The 13,792-nt window shown below is 41.3% G+C and overlaps 2 protein-coding genes across 2 annotated transcripts in view; both read right to left on the bottom strand.

Moving 5' to 3' along the window:
- Positions 1 to 3,088: 3,088 nt before the first annotated feature.
- LOC111258676 (uncharacterized) overlaps positions 3,089 to 13,792 on the bottom strand; it is a 28,865-nt gene continuing 18,161 nt past the window's right edge. Inside the window, exons 4-5 of the mRNA XM_086967559.1 lie at positions 4,470 to 4,708; positions 3,089 to 4,312 (exon numbers count right to left, since the gene is read on the bottom strand). Of these exons, the coding sequence (XP_086823685.1) occupies positions 4,048 to 4,312; positions 4,470 to 4,708 (504 nt within the window). The 3' untranslated portion in view covers positions 3,089 to 4,047. The remainder of the gene's footprint in view (positions 4,313 to 4,469; positions 4,709 to 13,792) is intronic.
- Positions 5,358 to 13,791, bottom strand: LOC147753742 (uncharacterized). The gene is made up of 2 exons (XM_086967557.1): positions 10,340 to 13,791; positions 5,358 to 9,720 (listed from the first exon to the last, which is right to left on the bottom strand). The coding sequence occupies exons 1-2, from the start codon at positions 10,932 to 10,934 to the stop codon at positions 9,236 to 9,238; spliced, it is 1,080 nt and encodes a 359-aa protein (XP_086823683.1). The 5' UTR covers positions 10,935 to 13,791; the 3' UTR covers positions 5,358 to 9,235.

The raw sequence follows: 13,792 nt of genomic DNA, 5'->3' as shown, positions 1-13,792 counted from the left end.
ATATATAGGAATATTTAACAGGTGATTATATAGCTGTCTTTTGAATCGAACACAACAACTGCGCCGGGCTGTCAGGGTACGGCGCTTTTCCAATTTCGATTGTCGTCATTAACAGGCAAAAAGAATATACAGCGATAGGGAAATAAGTAACACGAAAATGCCCAAAACAAATGTACGATGCAGCCGCTGTTGCTCCTCCATGAACAAAATGAGCTAAATGACAAAAACGTTCAATACCCATTTTTCATACGGTCGCCAACTGATCTCAGTGATGAGTAGGGTTTTGGCAAGCATTCTATTTCTAGCTCAAGCTCGACCAATGAACGAGTCAAACATGATGCAAATCGTACTCAACTTATTCAGAATGAAGTCAAACTCCCCCGACTCTCATAGCGAAATCAACCAAATTTTTCAAGCTCCCAATAGTGATATCATACGAGATTCAACACGCGAAATCCTCGAAAGCCCTTCAAGTTCTCACTTGGGTCACAAGGCCCAAAATACCGCGAAGTATTAACAATTGTGTATATGTAGTAAAATGGGAAAAAAACGAGTAAGGAATTTGCGTGACGCAGCAATGATTTTTATCCGTCCTTAGATTGTGCGACTTCTATAAAATGCTCCCTTTCATGGATCGTTCACGCGAGAAACGAACGTCCTCAATTTACCTTACACACAATACGCTTTTAACACTAATAGTTTCGAATTAGACGCGCGTCTTTCGAAGTGCTTGAATGATTTGGGTGTGCGGATAATGCCTTCCAAAAAAGCGCAGCTTTATCTTTAGTAATTTCCATAATTAGTACCGGACATATCGTGTACTTATCTCTTACTGTATATATGATACGAGATATATATATATATATATATAAAAACAAATTAATGGTAAATTTGCGCTGGCGCATAACATTGATATCTCAACAAATTCTACACGATTCGTCTGATTTTTCGGTTTTTGTGCTGCTCTTTAGTAGTTGTCACCGGGTGCCGGGTGCACGATGACACGGCTCTGCGCACGACTGCATATCAAAATACAGCAGCCGCACTTCGCATGCTATACGCGTATTTATTATAATAATCTCGCTCTGTTTGCATTCATTATTATGGCCCGTATCGAGCGAATTTACCGTAATAGTATAGATATGATACTTATAGCAAGCTTTGATATTGTAAAATTACTTCCCACGTCTGTTCTAGTATGTAATAAAAACGAGACTTCATAGCAAGGCAACCAGTGGTTCATAAAAACACCTCTTTAATGGCAAAATTAGTTCCTTGCGTTGATGCCGCACGCAACGCTCCAATCTCTCTCGCCTGAGGTCTACCGGGTCTGTAGCACTACTTCGTTCTCCGGAGGCCCACGCTATTCCTTTCTTCGGGCATGTTTGGCGCTACATATCTTGAAGTGCGCTCTGAAGCCATTGGGATTGCCCGTTTTATAAGCGCAATATGTGCAAGCGTAGGGCTTCTCACCTGTATGAATTCGAATATGAACTTGTTGCGAGTACTTACTGCTGAATTCCTTCAAACAGTACTCACACCGGAAACGTTTGGCACCTGAGTGCTTGAGTTCATGTGTGCGTAAATTCGTCTTTTGTGTGAAGCCTTTACCACACAGGCCACACACAAATGGCTTGTGGCCCGAGTGTAGCAAAAGGTGGGAGTTGAGGTAAGACATCTGGGAGAAGGTTTTCCCGCAGACCGGGCAAGTGCGATTCTGGAACGAGGGCCCTGGCAAGTCATCGCTGGACGCCAACTCAGCGAGCAGGGGCGTAAGAACAGCCAAATTGAGCCCTGCGCAAATCAGGAACCACCACAAAGCGAAATGATGAAGGCAGAACCAAATCGGGATTGCACAGCAGATCGAGAATCAACCCCATGACAACAGTAGTTAAATTGACGATGCAGGTGACGGTGCCATCAGAAACAAAACAATTGGGAACATTGCTGTCATTTACTGGCCCTTTATATCGTGTATTGCTCGTTATTGGCGTGTTAGGAGCCGCTGTTGAATACACCCAGAAGAAAGGCCATTCACTTTGAAATCACACCTAATTGTCCATTATTCCAAGCATAAGCTTACGTACGATACGCACAAACAGGAACAGCAGTAGCCTTGTGAGTCGTGCCGCAGTGACGACCATGCTTAACTTCGAATACTCTTTGTTGGCACTGCTATTCCTGCTGTCGTTTCCATGGTTAATGATGTTAGTCAGCGTACGATCCGGGGTTAGCTCGCAGAAAAGCAATGGCAATTGGTAGGCACACAAAAAGACATGGGCGTACTGTACACTTTGCACACTGATTTCCGATTTGTGAAAGCAGCACTCAATTGCTCATGGCCAAGGCACAGCGAGCGACACAAATTGTTAGTAATCGTTCGTGTAAAGCTCCGAAGCTTTGGCTAGTTAGGTGACGCGAAGGAAACGGAACTGAGTCAGATTACTGGAAAACGAGCAACTGATGACGCGATACAATTATTCGGCGTAGTCTGCTTTATTTAACACAGGCACCTACTAGTCACTATTCCGAGGTTTTGATTGAAAAGTGCCGATATGGCGTCACGTACGCTGCTTGCCTAAACACGTTATGATTATCGAAAACTAATTGTAGGTAAAAAGCTGATTGTAGGTTAGGGTAAATGAACGAGGTCGAAAGAAAGAGCTAGTACCAATCATGGTCTTATGAAGGTTCAAACAACCGTTTGTATCTTCGCTACTATGAGATCATTGTGGAACGAGTGTGGGGGCCGTACAGTGGGCGAACATAGGTCATAGGTCGCCAACACCTGGAAGTAAACAGTCTGTTAGATGAGTCACAAGCGGAGAAACTACATTTCAATAAATCATAATGGCCGAGATCATTACTATTGTGTCTGCCTGCAGACAAGCAAGGGAACCAGGAGAATTTATCTTTGCAACCGAGACTTTATTCATACTCTCATAAATAAAACATTTCATACGTCGTAGAGACCAGCCAAGAACGTATAACCATTTTGGTGTCGAAACCACGTTACGAACAACAAAAACAAGCCTCGTAAACAAAATAAAACTAGGCTTAAACCCAACATTGACAAATTCGTTCAGCGTCAGCTTTTGCGCAGATATTCTGTGCACGTTTATTTCTCGAAAAGGTCTTTTGTTACATTGGAATAGTACTAGCAGTAGTAGTTATAATAATCCCTGTAAGTAATTTAAGAAGACTGTGTTCATATAATATGAGATCAACAGGGTGTACGAAACCCATCGTTTCCATATATATATATATATATGTTTAATTTTAAATAGGTATATAGATATAGCTTTTATGTTACTTTCACGGTTCGCGTTGTCAAAAGCAATAAATCCAAAATAGCATTACTATTTTCTATATCTTATATGTATATCTCCTTATGGATTTAGATATCGAGTTGTGTCCCATGGTGCGGTATTAATTTTCTTCTACAGGTTTATGTGTGTGTGTTTATATATATATATATATATATATATATATATATATATTATGAAGCAATATAGCACAATCTAATTTCTCTAAGGTGGTTCTTTTCCGGTACGGCGTAATCAATCACACAATATTCATATTGTGCAGAATGCATACTGCACGAGCACCTATCGTGCCAGCAACCAAAAGGACTTACCAGAACTCTTTGCTGATGTTCTATCATTGATAGGCGAATGTATACGGTCGTTTCAACTGTTATTGTATTGAACACTGCCATTTTCCGCGTACATTTAGACGTTGACATAGTGCGAAATTCAGAACCGTTCGACCGTAAAGCTCTGAAGGCAACTCCCACAACAGGACTATTTTCTCTCAGCGTATCGATTTCAGAAAACTTTTAATCCCGTTTTTAAATTAGCAGCGATTAACGCGTTTACCAAAATAATACCATCGGCATTATTTTCAACCTGAATTCTATAATAGCATAAATAGATGATGACGCGACTATTTTCCAAAATAAATTGTACCACACAAAGTGAATCGAAGCGGTTGCTGGCTTTCTTTTTTGGGTAACGTGTTGACTACGTATAGTTATTTTATTAGAGTTCAAAGCTTGACAAGTGGCGCCACCTGCAGTAGAACGTCGGCTTTGTCCATATGGCGAGCATACACATGATCCTTGAGTCCGTTGCGCTGGGCGAAACACTTGCCACACCCGAGACAAGTGTAGGGTTTCTCACCTGTATGCACACGAAGGTGGACGTTTAGCGAGGCGCGCTGATTGAACTTTTTCCCACACTGTGTGCACTCGTGGGGTTTTTCGCCAGTGTGCGTACGTTCGTGGCGGGCCAAGTGACATTTCTTTGTACAGCTGCAACAGTCGAAAGAACAAAAGGTCAGTAGAGGACACAAAAGGTACCGCGTACGGTTTTCTTCACCTGTTATGATTCAGATTAGGTTTGTTGTGCAAACAGCCGACTAACACACAGAACGGCCTACGCAGCCATCATCCGATCTACAACACTTACCGATAGTCACAGTACTGACACGCAAAAGGCTTATGTCCCGTATGTACAGCCATATGTTCGTTGTAATGGCTTTTACGATTGGTTGAGTACGAGCAGAGTTCACAGGTGAACTTTTTATCACTTCCCATCAAGATGAGGTCAGGGTCGCCCACGAGGAATTCCTGCTGGACGATTCCATCGAGTTCGTATTCATCTTCGCCGCTCTCGTCGTCTTCTAAAAGGGTGACGCCGTATAGACAACATCCAATTTAATAAATCTTATTAAACTGTACACCGAATAAAGCCATGTTCGTAGGGGAAGATGTTCATCGAAAGACAACTTTAATACGTGAGGTTTGACCACCAATAAACGTAGCCGGTCTGTGATAGTTTCCCATTACATCGTATAAAAAAGAAAAAGTCCAATGTGCATAGTGTTTGAGCTCCAGCATTTAGTGTACCGTATAGCAACATTTTACCTCACATTACATTAAAATGTGGAATCATTAAAATGACGAATCGAAATATAAAGTTGGAACTTTTCATAGAGGGAGTAAACGTTGCAGATAGTTTAGAGCCGATTCTGTTTCTTTATTGCACATGATGGTTTTGAGCTAGCGGTGCCGCTTTAACGCGAGTATTCAACGATGGCCATAAAGCCCAGTGTCATTGATCCAACCGAGCATCAAACATAGCAAATAATCTGCCTCGTACCTGAAAGAAGAACGATCGGTCAGTAATGCGTTCATTCGTTCAATCATCGTACCTATACTACAGCATCACCCAATTTCGTTCCCGTAAGGAAAATTTTGTACCCACCCTTAAAGCTTATGCAAGAAATCCCACACTGATGTTAAAGCATGCGAAAAGAGATTGTGCTTACACGGTCGGAAATAACGTTGAACCATGTTTAAGCAACTACGTTGTTTATTTAATAGTACTTCCTAGTAGACAGATAATAGCTGGCAACGCGTGTTATATTTTTGGCATATATTAGCAATATCTGCATTAATAATCATACTAGCACTCGTAGCTTTAATAAGAGTCATCATTGTGTATAGTATAGAATGGTTCGGGAGACATTTGTCGATCGATGCCGCGGGGAATCTATTATATATTGAGGCGTCTTGATAGTCATTGAAAAGGGATTATTCGTGTTTTTCTGATAGCAATCGTTCGCGGGAACACGTCCCGATTTACATCTTGCGTGCTGCAAGGTGTTAATGCAGGTGCTGAAACCGCTAGCTGAACAGACATCAACAAAGTACCGTCATGTAACACGTAATTTAGCTCATGGATACTAGAATTTTATTTGCTATCACGACTTTAACAGTTGCTGCTAGAGATCGATTAAAAGGTCTCATTCTATCTGACGGGCGAACAAGCTTTTTACTTTAAGCCACTATTCATTATGCCCATTTTAGTTTTTATTCAAGTTCAGTGCAGCCGATGGCATTTGCTTCTGTCTGAGCTTCTTGCCTATAGCTGGATAATTCCTTCACTTGACTTTTCTCATGTTATATGTTTCTTTGTCTCACGTCACCGTGAACGTCTGTTCTTTTTCCCAGTGTGCTTACTACATTAGTTCTGTTAGCTTAATATTTGCTACTAGCAATAGGCTGTATAGCTAATGCATACTAAGGTTTTGTCATAGCTAGCAGTGGGTACGTCCAATAAAAACACGGCTTTCTTACCGCGTCGTAACTAATCTCTATTCGGCGGAGACTTTTTTTTGTCTCTGGCATTGGAGAAAAGCTCTGAGACCGTATAGGGTTGTTTCTGCGTCGTCACTGACTAAAGCATTCCGTTGGTGTTTTTCTAAATCATAATAACCCTAACTATTACCGCAGATCGCCATACGAACTTTGCTGCCTCTTCTTCCTGCTTAGTTTTCTATCCTATGTACCGTACATACGAAACTCCCCGTGTAACAAACTTCACTATTTTGACCGTAGAGGGAGCTGCTGTGGGTCATGGTACTGAAGAGATTGCTTTACTGAAACCTTCGCTGTCTTCTGACAAAATTCTGAGTAGACACAAACAACAACATACGAATTGTCCAGCGATCTTCATATAGTAATAATTATACTAATAATAAGGGAAATCCGCATGTTGTACATACGTATATATAATAATTTAATCTGGCCATGTACTGAAGCACAGAGAAAAGAGGAAATCATAATAATAATTGTGGACCTGTTGTACCATTGTATTGCCACGCTAAAGGTTCGAGATCGTATATATATAGATATATATACTGCTGGCGACAAATACTGACTGTTTGTCATTTTGGATACCGCCGCTGCTTACAGACACCACTACCGAACGTTTTGTCCGTCTCTCTCGGGCTGTCTCCAGTCGTCTTTTCGTTCTTCTGTCTATATTTTTCTGTCTCGCTCTGGCTTCTGAGGAAAAGCTTCAGAACAGAAGTCAAGCAAACGCCCCAACCAATAGCAACAGTAGGATATATATATATATATCGTAATAACATGCTTTGTCATGTGAAAGAATAGAGAATACTTGTTCGGTTCACCAGAGAGAACACTCATTCATTTTCTAGCCCAAAATAAAATGAAACATTAGAGGCGACCGGTAAATTGGCCGTCGTTATTAAAACGTAACTGTTTAAATATGTTATGTATTATAGAAGCGGAGTACTCGTCCTATTTATGTATGATTGCTCGAGAAGAGGTTATTATTACAAAGTTAATATTTCTGGCTGTATTATACTGGGTCAATTGAGCTTTATCACCTTCGCGAGCAATGATTTTTTTATTGGCAATACGATAATAGCAGTAATTATACTCGATATCATGATATTAATAACAGTAAATTCCGACAGCCCAAGTTGTAGTTCTTTGGCTGTTTGACTAGTAAGTTATTTTATGAAATAGATAACGCTGTATCGTCACTAGCGAGATTAATGCGCACAAATAGTAATAAAAAAAAGTCAAATGTGCACTTTGTCACCTTTTTTTACCCCCCATAAAGTGAGGGGGTAGGGTAAGTTCGAGTAGGGTCAGTTCTTTTTGCTGTATTGTTTAGTAAAACAGCTGTATCGTTTCAAAAACCTGTTGGTTTTTAGTTCTAGTCATTTGTTCACCGTGGTATTCGTGTTTTTATTATATCTTTTTTCATAGTTGTAACGTCCTTGCACCCAATTGTTTTTCTTGTGATTGTGTAGATCTTGATATTTTTGTCATTATAGCGGTGACAACACCGTCTTGTTCTCCGTCTTGCGACAAAAGTTAAACTTTAGTAGATAGGTTTGTATCAGCTTTATTTATGTGCACAATTGATCTAGGCTTTTGTGCACTTTGCCTCCTATTTGCCGTTTCGAAGTTTCGCTTCTTATGCTTTAGCCATCTTTGACTGTACGAGGTGAATACGACAATTGTGTCACCGTCTTTATTGTCGGTACCGTGGTTCAGTAACAGCCATCGTGTACACCTGCTCGACACAGCCTTGCCCTCGGTATCGGGGCAGGCGCACAAGGTTCTCGTGCCCAAAAGTCAACTTCCGGCAGTAGCCTCTTATTAAGGACAATCACATTCGCACTGTACTGAGCCAAGGCCTGCCGTTCCACCGCAATCAATTTCGCTGAGTAGCATTCCGAGAACGAGATGAAGACCCATCAAAAGGGGGAACGGGAAAGGTTTTTACAATCTAATCTTATTAGTACCTCTTTAGCTTTCTCGCATTTTGATTTACAACAGGATACGGCTTGACCTTCACTCGAAGCAAGTATATCGGCATTGTCTTTAGTCTGTGGCAATTTTTTTCCAACTAGTCGTAGTGGCAATACAACTACTTGTCGATGTACGTCACCGCACCATCCCGTCACGTCGTGAAGAGGTAAGCCAGGCCATCAACAGATCTCGCGATGCTGGAGTAAGTAATTATCTGCGATAATGGTTCAAGCAACTCCAGTCTCTTTAAGCAACTGCTAATGGAGGTATACTATGAGTACGCCCTCTCTACAAGGCTAGGTAGACCCCTCTCTACGCACGAATTCTCAGGATAGTCCCGTTATCATACTCGCTAAGTAATCATGGAAAACATTAACCGGCATTTTGTTTTGCCCTATGTCTCTTCCTTAACGATGTGATACGTAACACGCTTCTCAGACGTTGCTACGCAAACATATTTTATCAGACCTCTCTCTACCGTTGGCCTACTGACACCGGTGCAGGCAGATTGACTATGGTACTATCTGAAGCTCTATAGAGTTTCGACAGCTGCCTACTATAGGCTCGGGGTCCCGAAAATAGCGGCACCAAGCATATGCCAAGTGGCTGTGCTGACGGACAAAGATCTGAAACCATCTTCGTCTGCCCACCTAAGTTGTGACACGCTGTCACATGTTTGAGACACTTGGGTTCTTAAGTCAGCGCCCAGCAGTCCATTCGAAATAAGACACTATAAATGTGGAATTTTTTCGCTAGTACCTTTTCTGGCCTTTCAGCTTGTCCTACTAATTACCTTTTTATACCTAGTCATTTATATAGGCTTTTTGTTTATGTTTGTAGCTATCGAAATAGTTTTCTATTTCCGAGTGCCGTGAGCTGTTACAGGCCACATCCGATTTTGCTTCCTTTTTACACGAAAATGGGCAGCTAACATCATATCTAGTCAATCAAGTAACGGTATCGCTTCAAAAAAATTCCTACATATTAACTCTTTCTATTTGTAATTTCCAATTCGTACTGCCTTCCGTCAACATTTTCAACCTGTTATTAACAAAACCTTAATAGTTAATACTTCGCAATAGAAAAGGAAGATGCTGTTTAACTTCTATTCGAAACTGCACTAGCGCTTCGGCCCCCCTCACGATGATGGCGGGTTGTCGAATGGGCAGCCCCAGCGCCAGCGGGGCCACTCGTTGCGCCTCGTTCCGGATGATGTGAACGGACGTGGTCGTTGAAGCTACGGTGCGTCGGGAATGACATTCCGCATAAACTGCAAGTGATTGAGCCAACATGAGCGTCACGGTGGGCATCGAGACGCATCGGATCACGGAATAGCTTGCCACATATGTCGCAGACGAATTTGCTCTCTTTGTGTAGTTTTTCGTGCTCCCGAAGGTCGCGTTTGTTGCCGCACGAGTAGTTGCAGTACTTGCATGGAAATGGTTTGCCATTATTGCAGGTGTTCATGTGATTGATTAGGTCCCGCTGCGAAATCGACCGATAATTGCAGTGGCCACAGATCAGGGGCAAAATGAAAACCGCAGGTGCCGCTCCTAGAGCTTCCTCTACTTGGCAACCGCCCTCTGTGAAATAAATCCATTATGAGAAATTGATGATCAGTTGGGTTGTTGCGATGGTATTACTCTCAATAATCAACAAATTTAGGTAACACTGTCATCGTCAAAACTATTCGATACTTCCACACAAGTACTCGAATCGACAGAAAAATCAAGCCTTGTTACTCTTCTCGGGAGCAAAAAATGTCTTCGGATAACCTTTTCATAACTTTCGTAATGAATGGTTGAAAAGTATGGACGGCTTTTAAGCTAAAGCAAGTATTTCAACACAATTATTTATATTGAACTGAGATTACTGAACTTAAGTATGCACCGTTTCGATCGATCACTTTTTGCCATTCTCCTGAAAACACCATAGTCTCGTTCTTTAGAACTTGTACGGTTTTCCAGTGCAAGATGATCACGAATGATTTTTGCATCTCTCCATTGAAACTGTTAGGTTATCACAAGTGAATCCGGCGGACTTTAGAATTGAACAACTTTCTTGCTTTGAACTACGCGCTACTAGCAGACAAAATATGCTGACAAATTCTCTGGCCCCTAGAAACCTGTGAGCGAAAACCGGTTGAGAAGAAATTAATTCAAAATAACCACCGCGGCAATCAGGTACTCTTTTTTCCCTTACCTTCTTCAAAGGCCAACTCGTCGAGACTTTCGTCATCATTTGATGGATTATTGTTTTCCTTGTCTTCGGACGCACTGCCTGAGCTTGCGCTTAGGTCACTTTCCAGATCTTCTTCTTCGGCTGCAGCGGCTGCGTACGCCGCCAAAAGCTCGTCGACGGCTGTGGCCGCCGCCAATTTGATGGCCGCGTCCTCATCTGAGCCGCTTGTGCCCGGAGGTGGTAAAGCGACCAGGATTTTGGCGCGAACCGCTGCGTCCCTAGCGGCCTGATTGCTGCTGGTCCCTGCAGTTACAGCGGCTACGTCACGTCCTGCCCCTTCGTCTCCACCAGCAGCAGTCGACGCAGAAGTTGACTTGCTGCTGTCCTTCCGTGTCTCGCTACGCTTCGCTTCTTTCACTGTTTTGTTATTGTCATTGCTATCGCTGCCCTTGTCACGGTCGTGTTCGATCTTCGAGATACTGAAGCGCCCCACCCGGCGGATGACTGTTTGATACGTTGACGCGTTATCGGTACCTGTACCGTTGTCGGAATTTTTGTCATCGATAAAACGCGGGTAGGATGCACGAAATAAGGTACCACACAGACACATATACATATGTGTTATAGAATAGATAAGTGATAGGATCGTATAGATATAGCATTACAGACTGAAGACAGTTTTTACGACGGCTACTGCGCTGCTAGCACACGTATCGCGGGCAGCTGTTAATGTAAAAACTCATATCAATTGGAAACTGCGTGGTAGAGACAATGATGGCCGATAATCACAGAGTTACGGTGCAGACTGTGGGGGATGGCCAATCAACCGATCATTCGTCAATGCATATAATAGAAATGATATTTTTACACAGTGAGCTATTTGTTTACAATCGGCATATCGTACCCTTTTGCGGAAATTAAATGTCCGGTTCAGTTTGTTGATTTCTGTTAACAACAGTGATTTCCGCATTATTAGCGTACAAAACTGCGGGTCCAAAAAAGAGCAGCACCTAAGAAGATTACACAATTTATTAATTAGACTAAAATTACATCAGTTGATTCGTGTTGCTCGAAGCCATGCTTTGCCTGAAGATAATATTGTTTTGTGTCATATTTGTTTTCCTAGATCAAGCACGATTGAATCGGTCAAGGAACGAAGCGATATCACCCATATCGAAAAACAAGCTCTATGCATCGGTCTTCCCGAATCGAGCGCCGTTGACTGCTGCAAAAGGAACAAACTATTAGTAAGGTCAGAGTGAACTGATCACCTGAAGATAATATTATACCGTACTTGTACAAGACAGCGGCGTTGGCTAAATCTTTTCTTCAGTTCATATTGTAAATCCTCTTATTGGCAAAAATATATGATTAGCAAGCAAAAATAACTTCGTGTTATCGCGCGGTTTTCCACAAAAGTAGAAGATAGCAGCTTTATAAAAGTCCTCATACGGTACTGTGTGTTTTGGTTTATTTCTGCTTTGTCTCATTTTTATTGCTCAGCAATTTTTTCTGCAATTATTTTTCCCTTCAATTATAGTGCGAGAGTTAAGATCTGCATAAACTATGCCTGCACGACTAGATGTCTTTCCGTTACGTCCACTTCTGTAAGCTGCGTTACATAGTAGTTGGTTATACATAATCCGCAATCTCGTTCGTCAAAGTTTTTGAATCTCGTTATCAAGTTAAATATCTTCGGATTTCAATCTGAGATCAGTAAGAATAGTACTTCGTGATCTTCCGCAGCGAGGTTTATCCTAATGCTAGTCATAGCTGATACTAAAAACGACAACTGTTTTTTTACTTTACATATTCTATGTAACATATATCATACTTTTTGTCGTTGTCACACACTTCTACCGGTGACACCGCCTAACGAGGCGGCAGATAGAAGTTCGACAGCACTGGCCGTAAGAAATCTTCTGCAGTGAATGTCAACGATTTAGCTAATTCTAACCTGTTTTTGGAGACATACCGTGAACATGCTCACAACCACAGAACACAAACGCTATTTTCCAGTTCACTCTAACATTACAAACACAATTACCTTTCTTATTTATAGAAATTATAAAAAAAAAAAAGACCCGAGTGCATGACACGTGCGAGAGAGGTCGTAAGTTAAAGAAACTTCCAACACAGAAGATAGGCAATATTTTTTCAGTTTCGAAACACGGCATATACATACGCCTCGTTAGAAAGAAAGCTGTCTGTTTCAAGGTGAGCAGGGTTCTATTTACTCTAATGGGATGCTTTAACATTAACTGCAATTGCCCTATTTTTTTTTGTCTAAACGAAAGCTTGTTCGATTCATTCGTGTTTCATTCTATTTAGTTCGTGTGCATCGCACTAAGGTAAGACAAATTAGTGAACTTGTGGTAATTTTTGCCTTCCAATAATACAAATCGTAAGCGTAAACGGTACGTTTTTGAAGTAGTCGTAGATAAAACTTCGTATACTTTGTTTTTATTACACAAAATATCCAAAAACATATAAGCGCGTAAACACACACATACACACATATCAGTAAGTTAGAATAAATAATATCCTGTAAAGTGTCGTCTATCTCCGAAGTGGTGACCTTGACGTCGTTACATAAAACTTTCATTCGTAAAATAGCTCCATTATAATTACATCTATACGTCACAGCCGATCGGCCAAGATGTTTTTCCCCTATTTCCTGATCGTGCTGATTTTTCTTTAGCTCTCAAGTTTTTGCAATTAAACCAACAGCAACAATCATTATACAGACTCCACATTTGTTCAGAAAGTTTTTGTCAGTGTTGCAGTTCAGATGAAAATATAAATCTGCACGGCTATTTACAAAAACACCTTTTAGTCAGGACGAACACATGCATGTTACTCTGATTAACTGAAAATAAACCTTGACCAGACGGATGCACAGTAGATCACACAGATTTGACATTGGACAACGAAGCGCCTTCACACCTATCCTATCCTAACCAGTTTTGACTTAATAGAAATTGTTATTTTATGGTATTATTAAAATTTCATATGCCGTCGTTGAACACACTCGTCAATTTTGTCGGGCAATTTTAACGCGTACAAATTAATCAAGCTCCATAAAAAGTTCTTTTAGCTCCATGGTAGTGAACCTGAATTTCGATGCCGTATGAAACAACTATACCCTCCCCATTGGATCGAACAAACGTACTCTAGCACACACGCCGATAGGCAACCGCTATATACAGGAATCACCGAAGTGGCAAGCGTAATATTACAAAACTACACAGTGTCTTCCTCAGCTCCCAGAGATTATTTTTGTTGCAAATCGATGTGTTGTCTCCAAAAACAGCATTTCCATGAGCTCCATATTCAGATCCACCCTCTGCTCACTAGAGAAAATCGATTCATCGTTATCATTTTAGAACCTGACGTAACAGTAACAGCAAATTCACGGCAATAGACTCGTCATTATAGATCATCATCACTACTCATAAACGAGGTGAGGACTTG

This window comes from Varroa jacobsoni, unplaced genomic scaffold (genome assembly GCF_002532875.2).
Source record: "Varroa jacobsoni isolate VJ856 unplaced genomic scaffold, vjacob_1.0 scaffold_254, whole genome shotgun sequence".
NCBI lineage: Eukaryota > Metazoa > Arthropoda > Arachnida > Mesostigmata > Varroidae > Varroa > Varroa jacobsoni.
This window is presented reverse-complemented; position numbering and strand designations above follow the sequence as displayed.

What these genes read in the sequence shown, in the direction of transcription:
- LOC147753742 (XM_086967557.1), bottom strand. Translation starts at nt 10,934, where the DNA reads ATGTATATGTGTCTGTGTGGTACCTTATTTCGTGCATCCTACCCGCGT. An exon ending in CGAGTTGGCCTTTGAAGAAG is followed by an intron (nt 9,721 to 10,339) that starts GTAAGGGAAAAA and finishes TTTATTTCACAG; the next exon opens with AGGGCGGTTGCCAAGTAGAG.